Below are 27910 nucleotides of genomic sequence, written 5' to 3' on the forward strand. Positions count from 1 at the left end.
GATTTTTGGGGGGAGTTTTGCAGAAGCTGTAGATGACACCTGAAGGCCAGCAGATAATGCACTGCCTATGACCAAATACTTACAATATTGCAAATTCTACAATAAATACTGCAAACACCCCATAAAAGAAAAAGAAAAAGTTCAGACTTCTTCTATGGTATGAAGTGAGGGCCAAAATATTTTATGTGGATTTTCCAGATTGGGGGGGGCGGGGGGGCACCATGCCCCTAATCCCCATGGTATGGAAAGGATAACTGTAATTCCCCTTGCTCTCTAGTCCAATTAACACCAGAGTTTAAGCCTTGTCCCTCCAATTAATGAAATCAGAGCCCAGGAAATTTCTACCCTGAATGACCAGGATGGCTGATGGGTCGGTAAATCAATCCTGACTAGACAGAGGTGGATGAATTCCATGGAGTAGACCAAGCAAATTCTCTAGGTGTAATGGGGAGGGGAGGGAAGAAGGCAGATGAATGAATGCTGATTGACAATGGATGAATGAAAAGCACTTATTAAATGCTTACAATTTATCAGAAACTGTAGCAAGTGCTGGAAATACAAATACAGAAAGCATGTCAATCCCTTGAAGGGAAATTAATGACATTTGATATAGCAGAAAGGGCATTGAATATGGATTTGGAAGACCTGGGTTCGGATTCTGGCTCTGCTTCTTACTAGTGTGTGTATGTGTGTACACATGGGGATTCCTTCTACCTCTAAAATGCTGTGATTCTTGGGCAAATCACTTTCCTCATCTGTAAAATTCAAGCCAGCTCTAAACCTTATGGTCCCATGACTTGTGGGGTTTGGAAGGTGCTCTATGTAATGGTAATGGGGGTGGGATCAGGGAGGAGGCAGAGGTTTGGTCAGAAGATTCTAAAGATCATAAGCTTATCTAAAAACCCCTAAGCACATGCTAGAATTCTCTCCAAGGGAACCCAAACTTGGTTGGTTATAAAGGGTTAATACATCTAGCGTGGGCTTTCATTCCGTTACTTAGGCTAGCTAACCTCGAATCGGTTTCTCAGGGAAGCTGCTTCTTCTGTCTAAAGTTCTGTCCTGGGACCCTCAAAGACTTGTGGAACCACGGTCAGCCTGCGGAAAACCTGAAGCTGGGACTTTGTCATTGCCACGGTCTCCTACTTAGCTAAGGCCTACTCTATCTGGATTTAGCCTCTGAATCTCTCTCTCCTGTTCCTAAACTCCAGCCTCCATGGAAACCTGTCTTTATGAAAAACCTCCAATAAATGAATTCAAGTGGAGAGGGTAATGGCTGATATGAAGTTGGTCCACTGTGTTTCCCAGGAGTCTTTACATTTTAAAGGGGATAAAGCTTTCACTCAAGAGCAATGAGATCAAAGCATGTAAAGATGACAGGAGATATGCATCATAGCAGGCTGGTGAGGGAGACATTTGGGATGCCTGGAGCTTTCACTGCACTTCTCAAATCCCACTATATAGGCAACTAGCTAAGAAATTTACAAGCTACCTGCAGGACACTGCTGGGTTCCCTTCTGGGATCAGAATATGGGGCCAGGGCAGTCAGCTATCCGGAGAATTGCTACCCCTCTTCTGGTTAGAACTTTCCCAAAGGCTATTTCTTAGCTTTATCACTTTAAGGTTTTTAAAAAAAAAAATGTGATTTTTAAAAAATCTCTCGAAAAATCTATGTAGCCTCACAACTTCATTTGGAGAGTGGAGAAGCAGAGGGAGGCTGGGCTAGGAGAACACACAGAGAAGAAACCTTCTGTATTTCCCCCTGAAAACCATCCTCCATACAACTGATAGATAGATGTTTCTATGTTGGCCCTGCCAGAAGATGTAATCCAGCATCTTATCAGGCATAGTTCATAGTCTCAACTATGAGACTATCAGAAAGAAGGCTTTGAGTGCCTTTAAGTTTTCCACGGACTAACCCTAAATTGAGGGATAGAGATGCACAACCATGCAAGGGGCCTTACATACAGCTCTCTCTCTCACTCTCTCTCTCTCTCTCTGTCTATCTATCTATTTATCTCTGTCTCTCTTAAAAATTCTTTCCCCAAACTAGAAGTTACTGGGGTGAGGTTTCTCACATAGAAACAGCCTGAAGAATTTAAATACACTTGAACACTTTAGTAGGTCCTTTGAGACTCATAATCTAGATCATTTTAAGGACCAAGGATTGAAGACACAGAGACTGTCAACATGGCTAGGCTAGAAATATGTCCTATAAGTCTGTATATCTTATATCATTTTAATATTACGTTTAATTTTTCAAGTCAAGTCAACAAGCATTTATTAAGCACCAACTGTATGCCAGGCACTGTGCCAGGCGCGGGGGATGCAAAGGAAGGCAAAAACAGTCCTTGCCTACTTTTAAACATATTTTGCCTTGTGCCTCTCTCTTCCTGGAAAGTTCCATTCTGTATGCTCCAACTAGATCCTCAAATCAGCGTAATTGCAATCAAATGAAACCAACAAGGCAGAAACTCGCTCAAAGCTCACAGCTTCATGAGGATATGGAGGGGAAGACCAAGAGAAGATGCAAGGAAGATGTGCTCTGCACCTCCTCTCCAAGCCATCCTCCACACAACTGACAAAAGGATATTCACAAAGCACAGATCTGATCATGCCATGCCCCTGCTCGGGAAGATTTAGGGGCTCTCTATTCCCTCTAGGATAAAATACAAGCTTTTCTCTTTAACACCCTTCACAAGCTGGGCCCAATCTATGTTTCCAGATTGATTTCATGTTATTTTCTGATCCCCTTGGGTTTGTGTTCCCTGCCATTGCCCCACAATTACTTTGTATTTAGTTAACTGTATTATTTCCTCTTAATAAAATGGAAGCTCTTGAGAGAGCAGAGACTCTTTTCATTTTTGACTTTGTATGAATGGATGAAGGAATGTGTGTATGAATGAATGGATGGATGGATGGATGGATGGATGGATGGATGGATGGATGACAAAACATCTATTAAGTGATTGCTATTTGCTAGACAACATGCTAAGTACTGGGGATACAAATACAAAAAAGTGAGAAAGTCCCTGCACTCAAAAGGCTTATGTTCTAATGGGGAGAGACAGGGCGTAAAAGGAATAATGTTCAAAAAAGGGAGTTTGGCTCTGAGGAATCATGGGGATTACTGATGCACAGGGCAGACAAGTGACATGCCCTTTTCAGAAGCAATGGATATTTGTATTTCCAGCACCTGGCACATAGTAAATAATTAATAAACGTTGGTAGAATTAAATCGTGTCAAGGTTTAAAGGCTGAGCAAGATAGCTCCGAAAGTCAGTTGGAATTCAGTGTCTTGTTTGCCATCTTCCCAGCTGGAACCCCTGTCTCCCCTGGATGCCAACTGAAGTCACAGCCAGGGAAAGGATTGGTGACTCTGCTTTCTACCGTCTCTCTGCTTGGGGCAATGTTGGCTCCATCTAGCAAAGGAGCCATTCCCTAGGCTACGGACATGGTACTGATGCCAGGCTGGAGTTTCTCTGGCTATGTCTTTTCCACTTCAGACCAGGGCTGGGGAGATCATTCCTCTGGAATAGGCTGCCCTATTGCTGCCCCCAAGTCCAAATTTGACATAGATGTTATGTCAAAGCATCTAGCTCCTCTCCTCCCTCACAACATCCTGCTCTTGGGGGCTCTGCTTAGACACCAAGCTAAAATAACAGCTTCACATTCTGAAAGATTCCAACTGCCCAGGTCAATCCTTAGCAAAGACTTCCTGGGAGATCGAAGACCAGGCCTATACAAACTTGTGAAGCAGCAAATCATATCACTCTATTCTGCATCTTTTCTCCCTCTGCCCCCCCACGTAACCTTCTTTCATGCTCCTTCCAATATCATTATCACAGCTCTTCTTATGAAAAACACAACCTCGGATTCTTTATTCACCTGAGGTGCAAACAACTGATAGCATTTTAAAGTATGACCACCTTGTACAGGGATTTGTGTTTTAACAGGGATCAAAGCCTTAAGATAAAGGAATGAAGATCCAATTGGGGGGTGGCAGAATGGAGGGCTTTCCTAGTATTCTTGAAATCAATCACTCAGCTTGCCTATGACTCTACTGAAATGATACTGGCAAAGGCCTTTGGTGACAAATATCTCTGGCTAAGGCTCTGGTGTTTCTGGTAGATCTACAAAACATCCTCAGTCAACACTTCAGAAACTTTCACTTTTCCCTCTGGACAAATGAAAGTTTTCCTGATTCCTTCTGCTTTTGGGGGAGCATCATCTGCCACACAGCAAACTGCCTCTCCTTCCTGACTTTCCCCACATTGTACTCTGTCCCCCTTGTCTTGGCCAGACTCTGTTGCCTGGGCCTTCAACTCTATAACAGCCATTGATTCTCTTCCTGGGGCTCTGTCTAAACAATTCACAGCCTTGCTGAATCAGCAGAAGGCTGTTTCCCCGCGGCCCCACCCCTAGCTGGGCCAGGATGTAGGCCCAATTCACAGCCTGTTTTAAAATCTTTTCTTTTCATACTTTCTTTCTGAAACAGCATCTCATTTCAAGCTCCGGCAGACTCATAATCACCCAATTTACCCTGGAATATTGCTCAATGCTCCTTCTACTTACTCTCTCTGGATGATCTACTTGGGTCTTCTGCTCAGCCTCCCTTTCCCTTCCTTGACTTTGTTAGCTATTATTTTATCTAGATTAAAAATCTCCTTCCGCTAGCTCCTGCCCCCTTCAGCATTTCTCCTTTCTTCTGACCCATAGTTGGCAAGTTTTCTCGGAAATGTCTTCCTTAAAGCCTGCTCCAAATATACCAAGCACCACAGTCCCAGACGATAGAGTCTGAGATGGGAAACCCATGGAGGGCAGGCAAAGGATGTGGAAAGGTCTTCATCTAAACCCTCCCAGATTGAGTCACCCTACCAACCCAGGGTAAAATTGTTTAGGGTAGAAGGAGGGGCTAGGTAGAATCTCATTGAGATAGTGATGGCTTCTAATCAAACAAAGAGCACCCCCAATCTGGGCTGCACTGGTTCAAGTTTTATTTTTTATTAAGCCAGACCTGGCATAGGGAACTCTCAATGGGTTAACTCCCTCTTCTAATGCAGAACAACATCTTCTCTGCAACATAGAGTCTTAGAGGGTTGTCTGGGACATTGAGAGATTGTCACTTGCCAAAGGTTACCTAGCCAGTAATTATCAGAGGTGGATTTGAACCCAGGTCCTTCTGATTTCAAGTCCACCACTCCATGCACTACATTTCGCTGCTTCTCATCTTTCATCTGATATGGTTGAGGAACTAGGTGCCCCGGGCACCCCAATCTTTTGATTAGATAAGCATTACCATATATAGAGTACTAGAAAAGTATTTTATACACTATAACACTATGTAAATGTGATATTATTATAATTGGCCAAGATCTGGAATGCCGGTATAACGTTTCATGCTCAAACTACACTGAACATAATCCCATGTTTTCCAGGGTCTTGCCATTCCTCAAGGGCACGGAGATGGATATCCAGCACGCCAACAGAAGCATATGTTAAGAGAGAATTCTGGCTGGTGGAATGCCAGCCAGCAGGAAGTTGGCAATAATAGGGCCATGACGTTTGGCGCCCGGAGCCACATCTTGAGCAGGACTGTGGGCACCAAAGTCCCAGATGAAGGACAGCTCCTTCATCACAGACCCTTATCTTACACCCAGCAAGTCAGCCAGCCACCCTTCACCCTACTCACTCAGCCATAAATTTCCAGCCTGAAATGAATGCAATATTTGGCTTAAAAATCAATAAAATCAGTCTTTTTTCCCCCTCCTTTTTTTTGAGGGAAGCCTGAAACTAAAGCAAAAAGACTTAGGCTTTCTAATGGCTGGATAAGGAAACACTAACCTGGGACAGCCTCTCTGTCCAATCCCAATCCTGCTCCCCCATCCATCTGCAAGGCAGTGATAGTCCTTGGTCTTCAGACACTTCTCCCCTCATGTTTTCTTTCTCTTTCTTTATGGGTTTCCAAACTCTGACAACTCAAGAACCCTTTGTGGCTCATGGAAGCTTCTGGCCTCTAGAGTACCTGGGGCAGAGGTCTATGCAGAGAATTTCAGAATTCCTGGGGGTGATGCTTGAGCATAAGAGACAGACAGAGAGTTCACTAAGAAAGAAAGGAATCTCTGAAACAGGAAAGGGAGGCTTGCAGCCTTCCGTGAGCAGATGGGCCTCACCTCCATTTACCTCCACTAATCCTAACCAGCCCCAGGTGATCAGGGAGGGGCTGCCTCCGTTCTTGAGGTTCTACTGCAGCAAGGGAACCTGGTTTTCCCCGGATGAGCTCCGTTCCCACAGCTGCCCTGCCCTGGGCAGCACTGCCAATACCCTGCAGGACGTGGGGGTGTTAGCCAGCAGAGGCGCTCTGCCTGCCTGGGGTGGTGTCTAGGTATGAGCCAGCCAAGGCCGTACTTACAATGCGAGGTTTGAAAGGGGGCTTGATCTTCTTTTGCTCCAGCAGCACCCAGTCAATCTCCTTGAAAAAGGGATGCTGTCGGATGGCTTCCTCGCCGCTCTGCGTGGCCACACAGCCCAATCGCTTATTGGGGTTTTTCGTCATGAACTGGAAGAGGCAGAGATGAGGAAATGACATTGGTGAGAAAGATTCAGCAGGGTCCGACTTTGTAGGGAAACTGGAACAATGGCTGAATTGTCGTCTGCTGTCCCCTCACCTCTCTGCCCTGTTCTACTCTGTCGCCTTTAAACCCACTCCTCCTCTCTGAATAAGACAATGTCACATAGTGGAAAGAACGCTAGATTTGGGGTCTTGTAGGTTTAAATTTCACCCTAGACACTTACTGGCTCTGTGACCACGGGCAAGTCACGTTAACCTCTGTCAGCCTCAGTTTCTTTATCTGTGAAATGGGGATATTACTATACTTACCTCCCAAGATCAAATTTTTAAAAAAGTTTGTTAAAGCATTTTGCAGATCCCAGGGTGTCATATAAACGTCAGCTATCCAAGTCTTGGAACAAGATTCCACAAAATCCTGCTCAGATGCCTCACTGTGACCTGAGGAGTTGAAGGCCACACCAGCACAGTGAAAGGTCTGGCAGCTTCTGCCGTGCTGGAAAGGCTTTGAATATAACCCCAGGAATAGGCTGAATCTGTTTTCCAAGGACTAACCTAGCTAACTACAGAGAGGCTTATCTTCCTCAGGCCGGCAACCTGCTGATGAACATTTTGACCACTGCGACACATGAAACAAAGAACTCATGTGGCGTTCAGTCCTGTGTGGCCCCTTCTGCAGTGATGGTGGCAGTGGCAGGAGATCAGGCAGAAGGTGCTGAAAATCACACAGTTTAAAACTGTCAAGAAATTTCAATTTAACTACTGGAACTCTGAATGTGAGATCTTTACCCAGTGACCAGTATGTGGATATGTTGCTGGAAGAGCTGAACTATATTACTCTTGACATTCTTGCTATAAACAACACTAGAAGAAACAAGGAGGTTGCAGCTATTAATTTGTAAGCCCCTTGAGGGCAGAAATACTCTGCTCTCTCTCTCTCTCTCTTTCTCTCTCTAATGCCTGGAACATACTAGGCACCTAAATGTTTATTGACTGACTAAATGCAAGGATGGCTAACAGGTCACTTCTTGGGGATGCAAAGAAAGGGGTTGTTAGAATGGATTTTTATTGTATGCATAAATGCAATAAAAGTATATTTCATGGAATATTTGATCATCACAAGTATTACAGTATTGATAAATATTTGCAAATGACTATTCTAAAAATAATTGTAGCTTAGATCAACACTGGTTGTTGAGAATGTAGATTATTGGCACACAGTAGGCACTTGATAAATGTTTACTGACTGACAAAACAGAAGAATGCTTACAGTTAATTCTCCAAGAATGCAAAGAAAGGGGATGCCAGAGTAGGGTTTTATTGCATGCATGAATGCAACAAAAATACATACATTATTTCATAGAATATTTGGACATTCACACATTACAGTATTAATGATAAGTATTTGCAAATGATTACCGCAAAAATAATTGCAGTTTATGCATCCACATCAGTTGCTGAAGAGAAGAAGAGAAATTCAATGGAGAACCTGATGGAGAACCTAACCAAATTAAATCAACATACATTGTGATAATTGATGACATAAATGCACAGGCAGGAATGGGCAAGATGGGTGAGAAATAAATGGGAAAGCATGGTTCAGAAGAAAGAATGGGAGAGGCTAAAGATTTGTAGGTTGCATAGAATCCTCTAGATACCACAAACACTTTCATTGAAAATGGAATTGGTAGATCCTGGACACAGAAAGCACCAAATAATAGAATAAAGAATGAAATGGATTCTATTTTAATGGGCAGGAGAAGGTTTATTGTTGGTGTGGTATTATCCTTAATCCAACAATTGTACAGCTGGACCATCAACTCCTCGGAGCTAAGAACAGAATCAGCAAAGAACAAGAAGAAAGAGTCATGACAAGAAGATTTGGCATAAAATAAAAACCACTTAACCCTGAACTATTTAAATAAATACTTGAAGATGGGACAAAAAAAAAAAAACAAAAATAGGAAATGCATAGCAGAAATGAAAATGATTCCTGCTTATAATACTTTCAATTAGAAGTCAAACCAATGTAAATTAATTGCCACAGCAAGGAGATCCAAAGAGCCCAGAAAGCACCTTAATCAGCAAACATCTGTCTTATTTGCCAAACATAAAGAGATGGATGCCAAAAGCAACATGAAGTTAGGATATAGACTCATTAGTAAAATCTTACATTGCAGAATGATGGATGGATATGAGCTGTACTGTCTCCTAGAGCAGAAAGAAACAGTGGAAGGAAAAGCTAGTTCATAGAAATCATGTTAAGAGATCCTACTAAGCAAAGTTACCCCAAGAGCATTCTAGACTGAAAGTGGAAGCTGAACTAGAGACAGCAGAAAAGCAAAAACAGTTTGCAAAAATAATTTTTACAAATCATTCCTTCAATCAAGAACAATGGAATTGGTGCACTTTGAGCCTAACAGCAAGGTTCCAATGTGCTGATAGAGGAAGCATTAAAGAGAAGGAACAATGATATGTGGGGCAGATTACGCAAAATATACAAGGTGTTCTAAATGCTTTAGTATGGTTTTGAGTTTTTATTTTTTATTTTTTATTTTTTATTGTTAGGCAATTGGGGTTAAATGACTCGCCCAGGGTCACACAGAGTTTTGAGTTTTTAAAATGGGGCAGGGAGAGTGCCGAGTCTGGAGTCAGGAATACTTGCCTTCCTAAGCTGAAATCTGGCCTCAGACACTTACTAGCTGTGTGACCCTGGGCAATACGTTTACTCCTGTTTGCCTCAGTTTCCTCATCTGTAAAATGAGCTGGAGAAGGAAATGGCAAATTATTCCAGTGTCTCTGCCACAAAAACCCCAAAATGGGGTCATGACATGACTGAAAACAACTGAAATGACTGATATGTATCCTTAGGCCCAAGCACAGTACCTGATGCCAAGTGCTAATCAGTTATTATTGATTGATTGATTGGGTAAAACTAAGTGCCCGGGATGGATGGGAAGGAGTTTAGATGAAGGGATAAATGGTGCAGATAGGGAGCTAAGTGTTAGGCTGAGAAGCTAAGTGATAGTTAAAAACAGCTCACATTTGTATAATGCTTTAGAGTTTACAGAGTTTTTTCTTCCAAAAAGCCCAAGAGATTGCTAGTTCAAGGATTCTTTAATCTTATTTTTTATGGATGAGGAGAGATTAAGTATTTAACCCATAGTCACACAGCTAGTAAGTAACTAAGCCAGAACTTGAACCCAGTTCTTTTGAGTTTAAATATAGAGGATTTAAACCTAATTACTATACCATACTGTTGAGTCATTTTCAGTCATGTCTGACTCTTTATGACCCCATTTGGGGTATTCTTGGCAAAGATACTGAAGTGGTTTGCCACTTCCTTCTCTGGCTTATTTTACAGATGAGGAAACTGAGGCAAACAGGGTTAAGTGACTTGCCCAGGGTCATATAGCTAGTAAGTGTCTGAGGCCAGATTTGAACTCAAGAAGATGAGTCTTCCTGATTCCAGGCCTAGCACTGTATCCACTGTGCCACCTAGCAGCCCTAATTACTATACTTAATTATTACATTACTAAAGAGCAGAAGGCTAAGGTCCCAGGATGGGGGTTAAATTCTGAAAGAGGTTTAACGCTCGGAGATTAAATCTTCGTGCTAGAGTGAAGGCCAAATGGCCAAAATGGAGGAGACAGTTAAGAACTCAGAATGATGAATAGGACTCAGAGGACGAGGGCATGCATCCAACCTGAAGTCTTTGAGACTGAACATGTCCTCCAGGAATTACAGTGTGAGGGCTATTCCTACAGCCTGCTGGTGGATCTCCCAGCCTCCAGTCTCTGCCCATTCTAGTTCACCCTCCAATCTGCTATTTGAGAGATCTTCCTAAAGTCCGAGTCTGACCATATCACCACCCCATTCAATAAACTGCCGTGGCTCCCTATTACCTCCAGGACCAAATAGAAAATCCTTTGTTTGCCTTGTAAAGCCCTTCATGGCCTAGCCCTTTCTTACTTTTCAGTCTTATATCTTACTCCCCCCGCTCCTTCCCCACCCCAAGTACACTTCAATCCAGGGACATTGGCCTCTTTGCTGTTTCTCACAAGATACTCAATCTCCTGACTCCAGACATTTTCCCTGGCTTTCTCCCCCAAGACTGGAATGCTCTTTCTCCTCATCTACCCCTCAGATTTCAGCTAGAATCTCACCTTCTGCAAGAAGCCTTTCTTGCTCTCCTTTAATGCTAATTACCCTCCTCCAGAGATTATCTCCAATTTATCACGTACATATCTTATTGGCATACTGCTGGTCACATATTGTCTCCCTCATTGGACTGTGGCTTCCTTGAGAGGAGAGACTATTTTTTGCCTCTCTTTATAACCCCAGTGCTTAGCACAGTGCCTGGCATATAGTAGGTTCTTAACATTTTTAAAATTTATTTTATTTTTAATTAATGGAATAAAACAAGCATTTCCATAACATAGTACAATAAAAAAGAGATAATTGCACGTGATTGACTTGACTTGGTTTGACTAAATGGCTACTCTCCTGCAAATATCCATCCAAGGAACAGGAAGATGCCTCCGTACCTGCTCTTTTCCTCCTCCATGCTGTTCATTTAGAAGGGAGGAGAGGCCGAAGGGCAAATGACACAATCTTCTAATACAGAAGGTACAGACAGATTTGATTTCATCCTCAAGGGCCAACATACTGATGTTAGCTTTACATTCCCTGAGTTACAAGCTAAATCACCTTTATTCAAAAATTGAGAAGGTCAAATGAATGGATCTCCAGAGTGGCTGAATATTAATGAAGCTATACTATAGTGGTACTCTGGGAAACTGGCTCTGCTGACCTTCAACTTCTTCTTCCACTTTATCCTCCTCCTCCTTCTCTTCATCCCTCAATCCTAGTTAAGCTTCGAGCTGCATGTGGTCCATCCCAAGTTTATTCCTTACCATTCTCTTGCTCATGTCTAATTGATTCATGTGTTTGAATAAGACCATAGATTCCTCCAGACCCCACGCTGTCCTTCCCTTGTTTCCCCTACAGGACTAGCACAGGAGAGGTTTAGTAGACATTTCTTTTTTTTTAGGCAGTTGGGGTTAAGTGACTTGCCCAGGGTCACACAGCTAGTAAGTGTCAAGTGTTTGGTCTGAGGCCGGATTTGAACTCAGGTCCTCCTGACTTCAGGGCTGGCGCTGTATCCACTGGGCCACCTAGCTGCCCCTTAGTAGACACTTCTTGAGACATAGGGTTGTTTACTGGGCCAAGAGACAAAAGACACAAATTCTAGACCTGGTTTTATGACCTCCTCTGTGGCCTTAGATAAATCTCCATTTAATTTTCTGGGCCTCAGTTCTCTCATCTATAAAATAAGAAGCTTGGACTATATGATCTCCAAGGTTCTCTCCAGTTCCAATATTCTATCATTCATGAGGTCTTAGTTAACCACCTCGGTTCTAGTGACTTTGCCATGTAATTATTAACCATAACCCTCCAGTGGCAATTACCATTCACTATCTGGTAGTCCTCTATAATAATAGGATTGCAGATTTAACTCTGTAAGAAACTTTACAAGTCATCTCGTCCAACACCCCTCATGTTACAGATAAGGAAACTGAGGTCTAGAATGATAAAATGACTTGTCTAAATTCACTCAGAAAGTAACAGAATAGGATTTGAACCCAGATTTCTGACTCCAGAGGCACACCATGCTTGAATGTTTTTGCTTTCTGACCACAACCTTGTAAAATAGGTAGTATAAATATTATTAGCATACCCATTTTACAGATGAGGAAAGTGACACAGAGGTGAAGTCCTTGGTGATTATTTCACTGCTATGAGTCATTTCCCCAGCTGAACTGTAAACTTCACAGAGGAAGACAACCATATTTTCTATGCTTGGATTCCCCACGGTACCAGGAATGGGCAACACAGCCAGCATTCAAAAAAGACTGGCTGAATCAATGATGCATGGATGTATAAATGTATGGAAGATGGATGGATGAATGAATGCTTGGATGAATGGCTGAAGAAATGAATGAATAAATATGTTCTTTATTCTACTTCTCTTAGGCAGGTAAGTAGTACAATGGATAGTGCTGGCCCTGGAATCAGGAAGACTTGAGTTCAAATCCTGTCTTGGACACTGACTAGCTGTGTGACCCTGGCCAAGTCATATAACCTCTGGTCTCAATGTCCTCATCTGTAAAATGAGGGTACCTACCTTATAGGGCTACTGTGAGGATAAAATGAGGTAACATGTAAAGTGCTTTATAAACCTTAAAGCACTATATAAATAATTCCTATTATTATTATTATTCCTCAATCATAGGTTCACCTTCATCCTAGGGCACTTACTGACCTCCTAACCCCAGCCACATACTGACCTCTAACCCTGGAAATTGTCACTTGTGTACATACCAGGTGCTTAATGAATGTTTATTCAACAGATCTGAACTCTGGTCATGGATTGATCTCTCCCACTGGCCAAAGCCTGTACTCCCTAATATTGGTTATACATAGACCCTTGACTTTGACCAGAAATCGATCCTGAGATCTGAGTACAGATTGTCCCTTAACCCTGGATGCAGACTAATCCTTGTGCATAGTGCCTAATAAATGTTTGCTAAACTGAATTTAACTGAACCTTGGTCACAGACTGACCTCTAACATTGGCCAAAGACTGAACTGCTAATGTTGGTCATGGATTGACCCCTTGTTTCTGACCATAATTTGACCTCTAAGTCTGAGTACAGATTGTCCTTCATCCCCTGGATGCAGACCAACCCATGTGCATAGTAAGTGTTTAATAAATGTTTATTAAACTGAATTGAACCCTGCCCACAGATTGACCTTCAGTGCTAGCCAAAGTCTTAATGATTCGCAGGAAGGCTCATTAACAAAAACGAATCATATTCACTGTATCTGAAGCTGTTTGGGAGCTTGCCATCCAACAAACTCAATTTGAAAGACATTGAAATGCCCACTATGTGCAGTGCAGGCTTGGGAGAGATAGGTGTATGTGCAAAGAATGATCTTTGCCCTGATGGGCCTTAAAGTCTAATGGAAGATGTGACATGTACACAAAAAAAAATGATACTGAAAAATAATTCATAGGAAGTAAGGGGCCGTCAAAGTGCCATGTGAAGTCTGAAGAATTAGAGTTGGGCTTGAAAACACGGGTAGGAATTCAACAAGCAGAGAAAGAGGGAAGCAGAGGACACTTTAGGTGCAGGAAGGGCCTGAGCAGAGATACAGAGGAGTCAATGTTCTGAGGCTAGCAATCACTCCCCCTTATGTAGGGGCGTGAGCATCAGATAATGCTGGGGAGGCAGAGAGGCATCAGAAGGACAGGCAAAGATTTTGAATATTCGGTAGGAAAGGAGTTGCTGAAGATTCTTGGAGGAGAGCAGTGACATGACCATATCGATGCAGAAAGATTACTTAGCAGTAATTATCGTCTCTATACTAATGACCCCCAGATCTAGTCTATTTCTGGCCTGAGCTTCCGTCTCCCATCATCCAACACTTATTGGGCACTTCAAAGTGAATACTGAGAGACATCTCAAACTCACCATGTCCAAAACAGAAGTCATACCTCCCTCACCCAACAACCCAGCCTTCATCCATCCCTCCCTGTGTCTATAAATGGCACCACTATCCTTCTAGTCTCCCAGTAATATCAGTGTCATTTTCAACCCTCAGCTTCCCTCACCCCACAGATCTGATCAGATGCCAAATCCTGATATCTCTCCGACTACAACCTTTCTCCCATCTGAGTCCATTCTCTGTCTCATGAGGGTCTAAGCCCTACTTTAGACCCTCATCACTTGAACTACTGCAAAAGTCTTTCAATTGGTCCCCCTGCCTCAAGTCTCTCTCATTGTACTCTGTCTTTCACACTGCTGCCAAAGCAATTTACTTTACACTCAGTTCTAACCCTGGGTCCCCATTGCCTTTAGGATAGAGCACAAACTCCTCTGTTTAGCCTTGAAAGCTCTTCACAACCTGGCCTCAAGCTATTTTACCAGCCTCATTAGCTTTCACTCCCCCTCCTCTACAATTTAACCAAACTGGCCTTCTCTATTCCTTCCACATAGCATTCCATCTCCTTTGAACCAGCTATCTCCATACCTGGAATGCCCTCCTTCCTCAGCTCTGCCTCTTACACTGCCCCTCTTCCTTCGAGATGCCACCCAAGTACCATCATCTTCATCAAGAGTTCTTAATGTTTTTGGTGTCATGGATCCCTTTGGCAGCCTTGTGAAGCCTGTGGACTCCTTCTCAGAAGAATAGTTTCAGTTAAAAGTTAGTGAAAATAAAGATGTATTTTTTCCCATCCAAAGTCACAGACCCCTTGAAATCTGTTTATAGACTTCAAAAGGATTAGGTTAAGAACCTCTGTTCCACAGGAAGCTTTTCCTTATCCCCCCAACTACTAGGAATTTCCCTTCTTAACTAACTTGCTCCATTACTTCTTTGTCTTTATTCTGTGTAAACTAATATAATATGATATAATATGACATAATATATGTGATGATATAACATGACTAATGTAACATAACAAAACACAGCATATTATGATATAATGTAACATAATATGATATGATATAATGTAAATTTCATTCTTTGTACTTGTATCCCCAGCACTTACCACAGTATGTGGCACATAGTAGGTGCTTAATAAATAATTTTTGATTGAGTGATATGAAGGATAGACTGGAGTGTGAGACAATAGACATGAAATCACCTGTTGGGGGCTATAGTATAACTGGCATGTGGTAATGCTAGCCTGCTCTATAGTAGTGGCATTGGGAATAGAAACAAGCAGATAGGTGCAGAAAGGGCTGCAGAAATGGAATCAGCAGGACTTAGGAAACGGATAGGAGAAGTGGATTGGGAAGAGTTAAAGATAACTCCATGGCTATGAACATGGGACAATGAGTAGGTAAATGATGGTGCCATAGACAGACATAGTGAAGTCAGAAAGAGGATAATAAGCTTGGTTTTGAACATGATGAGTTTGAAGTATGCTCCTAGGACATTGACACAATATCCTAAACACATTTGCAAATGTAAGTCTGGAGATCAAGAGAGAGGAGATGGAGATAAAAATTGGGGAGTCATCCACAAAGGGTGATACCATAAGCAAATAAGGAGAGCAAGGAATAATTTACCTGTCAGATCTATGGAGAAGGGAAGAATTTATGATCAAATAAGAGAGAACATTATGAAATTGGGTAATTATGAAATGGATAATTGTGATTACATTAAATTTAAAAGTTTCTGCACAAACAAAACCAATGCAACCAATATTAAAAGGAAAGCAGAAAGCTGGGAAATAATTTTTACAGTCAGTTTCTCTGATAAAGGTCTCACTTCTCAAATATGCAGAGAACTAAATCAAATTTATCCCTCAATTGATAAATGGTCAAAGGATATGAATTGGTAGTTTTCAGATGAAGAAATTAAAGCTATCTATAGTCATATGAAAAAATGCTCTAAATTACTAATGATTAGAGAAATGCAAATTAAAACAACTCTGAGGTACCACTTTACCTATCCGATTGGTTAATATGACAGAAAAGAGAAATAATAAATGTTGGAGATGTGGGAAAATTAGAACACTAATGCATTGTTGGTGGAGTTGTGAACTGATCCAGCCATTCCAGACAGCAATTTGGAACTATACCCAAATGATTATAAAACTGTGCAAACCTTTGATCCAGCAATACCACTATTAGGTCTATATCCCAAAGAAATCATTAAAAATGGAAAAGGACCCACATGTACAAAAATATTAATAGCAGCTCTTTTTGTGGTGGCAAAGAATTGGAAATTGCAGGAATGCCCATCAAATGGGGACTGGCTGAACAAGTTGTGGTATATGAATGTAATGGAACACTACTGTTCTATAAGAAATGATGAGCAGGAGGATTTCAGGAAAACCTGGAAAGATTTAGATGAACTGATGCTGAGTGAAGTGAGCAGAACCAGGAGAGCATTGTACAAGTAACAACAACATTGTGCGATCAGCAACTATGATAGACTTAGCTCTTCTCAGCAATACAATGATTCAAGACAATTCCAAAAGACTCTTAATGGAAAAACCACAGAAAGAACTATGGAGTTTGAATGCCGATCGAAGCATATTATTTGCTCTTTTTTTTTTCTTTCTCATGGTTTTTCACTTTTGTTCTGATTCTTCTTTCACAACATGACTAATGTGGAAATACGTTTAACATGATTGTAGAGATATAACCTGTATCAGACTTCTTGCTATCTTGGGAAGAAAGGGAGGGAGAAAAAATTGGAATTCAAAATCTTACAAAAATGAATGCTAAAAACTATCTTTACATGTAATTGGAAAAAAAAATAAAACACAATTAAGAGAACAAAAAAGATTGGGGAGTCATCTCCATCGAGAGTATAGATAATGCTCAGTGAATAAATGAGATTATAAAGGAGAAAGTATATATAGAGAAGACTAAAGACAGAGCCTTGGAAAATGCCTGTCTTATGGAGGGGCAGAAGAGGGAGAGAAGCCAGCAAAGGGAAGAAAAGAAAAAGAAAAAAATAAGCAATTTATATGACAACTTTACTATATATTTCAAAGGAATAGCAAGTTGTACATAACAGATTTGCATTTATTATACTATGTTATGGAAATGCTTGTTTTATTCCAAAAATCAAAAATAAAATAAATTTTTTTTTAAAAAAAGAAGTATGATTAGAGAAATAAGAGGGGAATCAGGAAAGCTTGTCTTCGAGAGCACGGGAGCAGAACTGATGCACAAAGGATGGGCAATGGTACCAAATGCTTCAGAGAGAAAGAAGGATAAGCTTGTTAGCAGGAAGTTGGGACACCTCCTTTCCTGAGACAGAAGGGAAGCAGGACAGGGTAGATAAGGATGCATGCAAGTTTTTGGAATAGACTCCGACTTCCAGCAGATGACCTCGATCTTCTCACTAAAGTAGGAGGTCAAGTCATCTGCTATATAAATGTGAGATATGGTGGTGCATTTGGAGACTTAAGGAAAGAAGATGATGTTAGGAATTATGAAAATAATATCTAGGATGTTTCAAAAGTCTTAGTGCTAAAAAAGCTTATTTAATAATGTAAACTATTAAAACTTAGAACTATTCCCTGTATAATGGTTTAAAATTATCTCTATTGATCCTCATAACAACTTTATGTAGTAGTTGCTATTATTATGTCCATTTTATAGATGAGGAAGTTGAGGCAGATGAAGGTTAAGTGACTTGCCCAAGGTCACACAGCTAATACGTAATAGAGACAGGATTTAAACTCAGATCTTCCTGGCTCCAAGTCTAGCTAAATCACTGGGAGGAATGAAATGGACAGTTAAGAATAAACTGATCAACAAATATTTATTAAGCACTATGTCAAAGTTGGGTCAATGTGTTCAAAGCAAGACACTTTGCTAGACCCTCAAGGATCCTACATCCTACAGGAGGAAAACAGTAAACAGATGAAAAATGTAACCAAAGTAAATTATAAGGTTATTTTAGGGTAGGGGAAGCAATAGTACCTGGTGGGCAGGGTGAGAGAGCAGGGAAGATTTCTTGTAGGAGGCAGCATCTGAGCTGAGCTTTGGAGGATTCGATGAGGCAGAGGTGAAGAGGTCCCATTTCGGTCATGGGAAAGAGTCTGGGCAAAGGCGCGGAGGTGGGAGATAGGCAAGGAACAACAATTTGAGCCAGTTTGGTAGGGTCCATGAAGGGAAGTGATAATAGTCCATGAAGGGAAGTCTGGAAAAGTTGACTAGAGCCAGATTGTGAAGGGTTTTAATGCCAAACTGCAGAGTTTGAAGAGACAATAGAAGACCACTGGGGAATGATATGGCCTGACCTGTGCTTTAGGAAAATCGCTTTGGCAGCTAGGTAGAGGATGGGCTGGAGAGGGGAGAGATTGGAGGTCAGTAAGGAGGCTATTGAAGCAGTGAGATAATAAACAGCTCACCTGTATACAGCACTTCAGCTTTATAAAGCATTTTAGTCACCATAAACCTTTAAGGTAGGTGGTATGAATATAATTTACCCTATTTTACAGATGAGGACACTAAAGTCCATGGAGGTTAAATGAGCTAGCTAATAAGAGTCAGAGTCAAAATTTGAACCTAGGTCTTTTGACTCCAACTCCATTGTAATTTCACTAAACCATGCAGAGGCAGCAAGGGGGTGCAGTGAATAGAGTGCGGGGCATGGAGTTAGGACTTATTACTTACTAGTATACTTACTAGCTGTGTGATCCTGGGCAAGTCATTGTTTGCCTGACTTTTCTCAGCTGTAAAATGGCGGTAATAATAGTTATGAGGATCAAATGAGATAATAATTGAAGAGCACTTAGTGCAGTATCTGGCACATAATAAATAATAAATCCTTCTTCTTTCCTTCCTTCCCTTCCTTCCTTCTCTTTTTTCTTCTTTCCTTCCCTCACTCTTTTCTTCCTCTCTCCTTTCCTCTTTCCTTCCCTCCCTCTCTCTTTCCCTCTTTTCTTCTTTCCTTCTCTCACTCTTTCCTTCCTTCCTTTCCTGAGGCCTCCCAAAATGACTTGATTTCTAAGATCCTTTCCAATTTGAATCCTGTGATCCCAAGATCTGTAAAGATAAATAGAGGGAAAAGAGAACGTGTCCCAATCAACACAGCCCCAGTAGACAATTTCCCAATCTACCAAAAGGGCGTAATAATACATACCCTGTTCATTTTAGAGAATTTGCAGGAAGATACAATGAGAATAATATAGCGCTTGTGCAGCATGAAGCATTTTGACATGTGGGAGGAATCAGTGTGGCAGAGATGGACATCTTGTCCAGCCACACTGCTAATACTGTGAGCCGGAGCTTTTATGATCATCCACACTGCTATGAAGATGCTATTTTTATTTAATTCAATCACTCTCTCTCTCTCTGTCTCTCTCTCTCTCTCTCTCTCTCAACTCCTTGAACCACCAGGCTGGTGAGTGAAGTGAACACAACCCAGCCAGGTAGCATGTTAGACAGGAGGACAGCATTGTGTTCATACAGATCCCTATCTGATGCCTCTCCCTCCTTCCAGCCAGCACCCAGGATGTGATATTTTAGGGATCAAAGATAACAAAGCAGCTTGAGTTGGTTGCATTTTGCCTCCTTCCTCCTCCCACCTCCCGAAATCTGATGCTGGAGGAGGCAGATTTAGAGAGTGTACAACCACAGAGAACACAAACATTCTGTTTCTTTCCCACAAGAAGAATAATTTATCTCAGGCTATGTCCTTCTGACAGCAGGCTCTGAACTGTGCCTGAATTCCCAGTGCAAGGCCTACCCTTAGGTCCTTCAATCTAGCTATGAAAGGGAACAAAAAAGACATGGAAGGATGGAAGAGATGAGAGAGAGTCAAGGAAGGAGAGAAAGAGAAGGGAAGGGGGAAATGGGGAGACAGATGGGGAGAGAGAGAGAGAGAGACAACGAGAAAGAGAAAATGATGAATGAGAGAATGAGGAAGAAATGAACATTATGCTTACCACTTGATTCAGAGGTACTGCTGGGTCTATTACCCTAAGAGATCAAAATCAGGAGGAAAGGGATGCATGTATATACAAAGATTTATAGCAGCTCTTTTTGTAGTGGCCAAGAACTGGAAATGAAGAGCATACTCATCCAATGGGGAACAGCTGACCAAGTTATCATATATGAATGCAATGGAATGCTATTGTGCTGGAAGAAATGTTGAAAGGGATGGTTTTAGAGAACTCGGCTCCTGGAAGAATTGCCTGAACCCATGCAGAGTGAAGTGGGCAGAGCCAGAAGAACAATTTACACAAAAATGATATTCTAAAGACCAACAACTTTGAAAAGACTTCCGAACTCTGCTCAATGTGATGATCAGCCACTATTCTAGAGGACCAATGATGAAGCATGCTATCTACCTCCTGAAACAGAGGTGGGGGACTTAAGATGCAGAAGGCAACATATATTCTTGGACATGGCCAACGTGAGAATTTGTTTTCCTTGACCAGGTATATTTTTCACAAAAACATTCTCTTTCTTTTTTTCTTCTTTTCTTCTTTTCTCTTTTTCTTGAAGGCAAGGTAAGAGGGAGAAAAAAACCAAATGCTTGTTAAAAGTGAAAAAACACAATTAAATTAAAAAAGAAATAGGTTATGCATCAGAGATAGAGGAAGGCTAAGGGAATAACAAAGGGGGTTAAAGGAGAGACACTCACTGCTTTGAGAATACTGACAGCTTCTTTGCTGAGCCAGACTGGGTAGAGCACATCGTCATGGAGGATAGACTCAAAGAGGTCATCTTCATTGTCGGCTTCAAAAGGGGGCTGCCCGGCCATCATCTCATACATCAGCACTCCTAGGGCCCACCAGTCCACTGAGGGGCCATACTCCAACTCCTGAAGGATCTGTCCAGGGCAGGAAAAAACTAGTTAGTGGCAGGGCCAGGACTCTAGAAAGAGCCAAATAAAGCTTGGGCAGACAACAGGGGGAAAAGGCAAGAGGGGGCTCTGAATGCTGATCTTTTTCTGACTGGGTTTTTTTCCCTTAGTTAGGCCACTCCTAATTAAGAGAGATATGTGCCAATGCTGTGTGCTTGACCAGCATAGAAGTAATCCCTGAGCTAGTGCCACCACTAAAAAGTGAAACATGGCTTTCCTATGTGATACATAATCCAGCCTTATCTATCTGAAACAGGTTAGGTGGCATCTCACTGAGAAGTGGGATGAATGCATGGTATCTCCAGGCTCCCCTCACTCTAGAATTATCATGAATTGGGATCATGAAACATAGACTGTAGAGTGGGAAGGGAAGCCAGAGATGATTTTCTACCATCCCTTTATTTAACAGATGAGGAAACTAAGGTCTGGGGAAGTGAGATAGCATAGATTTCAAACTCTAGTTTGGAGTCAAAGGGCCTAGATCTGAATCTGGCAAACTGTTCCCTGTGTGACCTTGGACAAACAAAGCAGTATTTGTGTTTTAGTTTCCCTGTCTGTAAATGAGGGAATTGGAGTAGATGACCTCTAACATCTCTTCCAGTTCCAGCCTTTAAATGCTTAGAAGGGAAGTACCCGAGGTTACACAGCTTAGTAAAAAATAAGATTCAGTGAAGAAACCAGGCTTAGACCAGAATGGGGTCTGCACACCCTGTCTGGCTATGTGGCTTTACAATAGCCCCACAGCCTTTCTGGGGCTGTTCTGCTCTTCAGTGCCCTCTAAGACAGGGCATCCTTCCAGGTCCCTGGTACTTGGGATTCTTGTGGGGACTGTCAAGGGAAGCCTCCCAGAGTGAGGCACCATTCACTGGCTGAGTTCTGAGATTCAAGAGCAGTGAGTTAGGAGAGGAAGAGGCAGGGCCTGGCTTTAGCCTAATGTGCTCATTCCCATTTAGTCTTGACAGGTTGCAGAATTTGGAATTAAAAAAGGAATTTGAGGAAATGTAGCCAGCTTGAAATTCTTCACTGGCTGGTTCATTTCTGTAGCCTTTATCTCAACATCTAAGAGCATGTGAATTGTGAGGTCAAAGCCTCAGGTTCTCTACCACCCACAACAATTAACTTTGTTCTATTTCTTGGCTTGGGGGCAGCTAAGGTGGTTCAGTGGATAGAGCGCCAGGCCTGGAGGCAGGAAGACCTGAATTCAAATCCAGCCTCAGACATTTCCTAGCTGTGTGACCCTGGGCAAGTCACTTAATCCTGTTTGCCTCAGTTTCCTCATCTGTAAAATGAGCAGGGGAAGGAAACGGAAAACCACTCCAGTAATCTTTGACAAGAAAATCCCAAATAGGTCATGGAGAGTCAGAAATGACTGAAGCAACTCAACAAAAATTCTACCCCCTGACCTTGACCGGCCATCTCACAGCATAGAGTATAGAGCACTGGACTCTAAGGTTTCTTGGACTGCCTTATATGAGCTGTAGGGTTCTTTTCCAGTTTGGAGTCCTATAATCCCATAATCCTTTCAGTTCTCAATTGTACGATGCTATGAAATGGGTGCCCACAAAGGGAGAATATGGATGGCTCAGCACAGTTACTCCCTCTGTTGCAGAAACCACTCAAAGCGTAGGGCTGCTTGATGATGGGGTGGAAACATCACCATCATGAGTCCTGGAGAGCACATTGTTATTGCCCAGTTTTTCAAGTCACTGACTCCTGCACCTCCCCCTTTCTTTGCTCAACAGCATCTCCACCAGAGGGAGGGCAGAAGAAGGAGAAAGAAATCAAAGACAAATCCATCCTAGCAGCTGCCTCTGAGGAGCTCTGCTTAAAGGCTGGGTAGAGTTTATAGGAAAGTTGAAGGCATCACTTTTATCATTTCACTCTCCTGCTTTATAATCATCCAATGCTCCCCACGATCTTTGCGAAGAGGAGCTAATTCTTCCTTATCATGAAGCATTAAGATTAGAAAAGGGGTATTAAAAACAAAGTTCTTAACCAAGAAGAGAGACACTCCTTTAAGCTCTTCTTTCCCCACTAGGCCCACTTTAAATCCCACTTCTTCCAGGAAGCCTACCCTGCTTCATTTTTCTAGATGAGCAAAAGTCAGCAGTTAGGTCACTGCCTTCAGTAACAGGGAGGAGGCCTTGTCTCCGTCTCCCAATATGTTGGGAAGGTGACTTTTGGGTGAACTTGACACTATCTTCCAGGTAGATCTGATTGAATCCTTGGTAACACCCTGCTCACCCTTCCCAGAGGCTTCCCACTTCTTTTTAGGTACCATCTTTTGTAAGATTCCTGCTAGGCTTAGCTCTGATAATCTCTACTTCCTAATTGTGCTCTTGAAGACTGAGGTGGTGACAGCCCAAATCATGTGAGAGGGCATCTGGCTTTGTAGTCAACACCCCATGTGGATGGGAACTGAAATTGGGGAAAAGTATGCAAGAATTGACGCCAGAGATGGAAGTGTCCAGGTCATGGTGCTGGCCAGAGAACAGGGTTAATCAGCAGCCTGCGATGGATGTGAAGGAGCAGGGCATAAGCCAAGAGAGATCTAGGAAAGGGAGTCTGCCCAAGCACAGGACATACAGTGAGGAGAAAAGTGTTGGGGCAGGGTCAACAAAAACCCTAGGATGCCATCTCTCACTCCTTTTATCTCTTGCCTCTAATGACCCCAGATCCTTCCACTGGTATGGTTATTTGTCATCTGTTTGTATAGCTGCTTGTGCTTTCCAAGTCCACCTAGGTAATCTCCTTTATGTTTTCCCAAGAGCCCTGTTAGGGCAGGTCCTATGACTCTCCCCATCTGTCAGAGGAGGAACCTGTCAGAGAGGTTCAGTGACTGGATTGAGGTTACACAGTAAATTAGTGGTGGAGCTGGGTCCAGAATGGGGCTTCCTGACTTCCCACGCCTGAGTTTTCTGGAGCGCTTGCTGAAAGGGCATATGAGGCAAGGATGGACTGGTCCTCTCTGCTCTTCAGAGAATTCACATATTAAGTGAGTATCTACCAAGTGCTTTGAAAATGAATGACCTAAAGAGCATCCATGGAGTGGGGGGAGGGAAGGGCTTACAAACACCCACTTGCTTCCATTTTATTACCATTAAAACCTGCCCAATTGTTCTTTTCAAGCATCTGTCATAGGCCATGCTGAAAATGATCTTTATCACCCTATAGCGAATTCAATGTTTTCCTGGTCCATCCACCAGGTTGATTTGGAGAGGCTGAGAACAAACACAAACTGTAGGATGAGTTTTTATTTGTTTTTACTTTTAAGACCACTGAGAAGAGATGAAATCACCAATTCTGTTACCATTTTCAATTTAAACATACAAAAAAGGATCTCTTCCCTTCCTTTCCCTTGTTTTTGAGGGAGAAAAAAAAACCCCAAACCAAATTCCTTGAGGTGATAAAGAGTCCTGGATTTATTGTTAGTGATTTCTGAGTGATAAAATTCCTCACTCTTAAAGTTCTCATAGATTGTATGGCAATGAAAGAAACATTGAGGGATAATATGTTTCTCTTAGTTCTGGGCTTTTATCACTTCCTTCTGATTGAATTCGGCAGGCTTTTCCTCCTTCACCTCCCACCCCCATGTTGATCATAATTCCTTCCGGTACAAAGGCCAGCATAGTGCCTGGTAAAACCTGATCACCTGGTACAGCTTTGTGGGCTATCTGGCCTACCGTGGATAGAGAACTCACCTCTGGTGCAATGTAATCAGGAGTCCCACAGAAGGTGGTCGTGGTCACACCATTCAAAATCCCTTCTTTGCACATCCCAAAATCAGCCAGTTTACAGTGACCTTCTGCATCGAGAAGAATATTATCCAGTTTCAAATCCCTGCACAGACAAAAGAATAATCATAATCATTAACACTTCTCTGACATGAGATATGGGCTTTGTCCAGTTGGATAGGGAGTCACATCCCATGGAAATCTGAAGCAGTGAAGTCTTGGAGGTTGGAAATCCTTCCCAGATGATATCCCAAAGGGTTTCCCCACAGCTGCCAAAATGAAGCCTATGTCTTGCAAAAAAAAGATTTTTTGCTTTCTTCCCTGGCACGGGGAAAGAATCTTTGATAACACTTGGGAACATATTAGAGCTTTTACAAATCACTGAAAAGACAAATATTTATTTATTATCCTATACCTTTACATCAATACAAGAGAGGTCCCATACCTAGCCCTCAAAAGGCTAAAGATCTAGTTGAAAGAACAACGTTCTAAGACTTATACCATTTGACATCAAACTCTGATGTTGCCAGTTTTTAACTGAGTCAGAGAATATGAAGGCTGGAAGGGACCTTATAAGGATTTCTTCCCTCAGAACAGTATTGAGTGTCAGTTTCTTTATCTTGATTAGGGGAATGATAATACTGATATTACCTCCCTCACAGGACCCCTATGCAAATCTAATAAGATTATTTATGTTGTCCTTTGTTATGAAGAGGACCAATGACGTCACAGGGTGACATCTTGACTCATGGGTAAATTGGATTTAAGAGAAGCAGAGTTGCACTAAGTCGTCAGCCTCACTCTCTCTTCCAGAGTCATCAAAGTCCAGATCATTTATGTGGAAGCCATCTGAAAAACGTAAAGGGCTGCCCACACATAAAGGGACCATTAGCACCATTACTGACACAAGTAAAACCACCTCTACAAGACAAGGTGGAATCAAGTGTGGTACAGACTCCAAACACAGAGCAGTTCAGATGAAGAAGAAAGCAAAGAGAAGGCCTGAATGACACAGGGAAGGATTTATGGAAGCTGGGCCTTGCCAGAAGGTCCAGGTTTGGACAGAAAGAGAAGAAAGAAGGTGTTTCCATAACAGAAATATTAAGAGGATGGGGTGGCAGGAGTGGAGGGGCCAAAGTTACAGAAACGTAACTATTTGTGTCCCTCCTTTCTATAGCTGGAAAGAACATGGCACATGCAGAAGAAAGTAAACAAGATGGCAATCCCAACAAGAAAAGAGGGAGTTAAATGTGTTTGGAGGGAAATAGGAAATGGGGGGGTGGGGTGGGGTCGAGTAGAAGGTCCTTGAATACCACGTTAAGGAATTTGGCCTTCACCCTGAGGGTGGGGAGGGGCCACAGCAGGCAAAAGACTGGAGGAAAATAATGTTTTAGGGATATTAAGGAGGGAGAACTAGGAGAGACAGTAGAGGCAAGGAAAGCTCCTGGGAAATCAGAGCTCTAGGTAGAATGGCTTATGGATGGGCCTCTGGCTTCAGATCCAGGAAGACCTGGGTTCGAATCCCACCTAGGATGCCTCAGATATTTACAGACCGTGTGTGGGATCCTGAGCTGGTCTCTGTTTCTTCATCTGTAAAATGTGGAGGGTTGGACACAAAGGTCGCTTCCAGCTATAAATCTGTGATGCTATGATCACAACAGTAATGGAGTTATCTAAGTGTGTGCCTTGTCTGGAGATAAGCTCTGACTCATCTGTTCCTGAGTTCATGCTCATACAATATGAGTTACCCTGAGGGAACCTGGGTCTGGAGTCGGGAAGACCCGAGTTCAAATCCGGCCTCAGACACTTCCTAGCTTGTGACCCTGGGCAAGTCACTTAACCCTGATTGCCTCAGTTTCCTCATCTGTAAAATGAGCTGGAGAAGGAAGTGGCAAACCACTCCAGTATCTTTGCCAAGAAAACCCCAAATGGGGTCATGAAGAGTCAGACACAACTGAAACGACTGGAAACAATAACTAGAAGGTTTGGGTCTGGAATCAGGAAGATCTGAGTTCAAATCTGGCCTGCAACATTTACTAATTGTGTGGCCTTGAGGAAGTCACTTAACTTCCGTCTGCCTCAGTTTCTTCAACTGTAAAATGAGGATAATAGCAGGCCCCTATCTTGCAGGATTACTACAAGGATCAAATGAGAAAATATTTGAAAAAGCACTTAGCACAGCGCTTGGTACATGGTAGGCTCTATATAAATACCTGTTCTTTTCCCATCCCCCTTAACAAGTTTAGTGCCAGCGATTAGTGTGAGTCGCACACTGCAGGGCATCAGAAAGCATGCCCCGACCAAAGGAAACCAGAAATCTGTTTATTGTTATTATTCTTTTCAAACAAAGAGTAAGAGGGTCTCTGGGACATTTTTGCTGAGGGGTCTGTGAACTTGAACTTTTGACTTTGTTTAACATTATTCACTCAGTGCAGTGGTGCGGGCAGGAAATATTTTCAACTCTCTCCTCTCCAGCATGTGACCCAGTTTCCGACTTCCAGAGAGGCAGGGTCTAGTTCCAAAATGTGCTGACACAGCACATGAACGACGGCAGTGGGAGGAATAACAGTCAACGCACGGGAGAAAACGTTTCCGTTTGCTAGTCCCTACAATCCGCCTTCGCAAAGCACGGCCGGGTCTCCTTCCTAGCCGCTGCCAAGAGGGAGAGAGAGGGAGAGGGTCTGTATTCGATTCAGGCCGGCAAGCACCCATGAATTGTTTGTAGAACCTTGGGCTACTTGCTAGAGGAACCCTAAAGTTAAGATAAGAAAGACTCGCTGTACTCAGGGGCTGGGACCCAAGCACAGGTAAATCCAGGAGACCTTAAGTGAGGAGAACATGAGAGCCGCAGGACGTCTGGCTTCCTTCCAAAGCCAGCTCAAAGGCTACCTTCTGCAGGGGGCCTCTCCTGGTCCTCCCAGCTGCCAAGGCCTTCCCCTTTCAGATCACCTACGGTTTTTCTATGAGTATTTTCTATGCTCCCAGTAATTTGTTTAGGTGTGGTCTCCTCCCTTAGAAAGTGCCTGGAGGGCAGGGGCTGTTTTGGTGTTGCAGCCTTCCTAAATTGTTCTGTATCTCCTCTGCATCTCCCCCAGTAGACTGTGACCTTGTTGAGAGCAGGGACTGTCTTTTGCCTTTCTTTGAATCCCTAGCACTTAGCACAGTGCCTGGCACATAGCAGGTCATTAATAAATGCTTGTTG

General features: G+C 42.5%; 1 protein-coding gene and 1 long non-coding RNA gene across 2 annotated transcripts in view; one reads left to right on the top strand and one right to left on the bottom strand.

Annotated features, from left to right (window-relative positions):
* LOC114045120 overlaps nt 1-6389 on the top strand; it is a 42419-nt gene extending 36030 nt beyond the window's left edge. Inside the window, exon 5 of the long non-coding RNA XR_003569345.1 lies at nt 5436-6389. This is a non-coding gene — a long non-coding RNA (uncharacterized LOC114045120). The remainder of the gene's footprint in view (nt 1-5435) is intronic.
* Nucleotides 1-27910, bottom strand: part of PRKCE (protein kinase C epsilon) — a 658716-nt gene that overhangs the window by 34453 nt on the left and 596353 nt on the right. The window contains exons 12-14 of the mRNA XM_027864980.1: nt 24676-24814; nt 20753-20941; nt 6410-6556 (exon numbers count right to left, since the gene is read on the bottom strand). Of these exons, the coding sequence (XP_027720781.1) occupies nt 6410-6556; nt 20753-20941; nt 24676-24814 (475 nt within the window). The remainder of the gene's footprint in view (nt 1-6409; nt 6557-20752; nt 20942-24675; nt 24815-27910) is intronic.

Source organism: Vombatus ursinus, unplaced genomic scaffold (assembly GCF_900497805.2).
Source record: "Vombatus ursinus unplaced genomic scaffold, bare-nosed wombat genome assembly UNPS02014778.1, whole genome shotgun sequence".
Classification (NCBI taxonomy): domain Eukaryota; kingdom Metazoa; phylum Chordata; class Mammalia; order Diprotodontia; family Vombatidae; genus Vombatus; species Vombatus ursinus.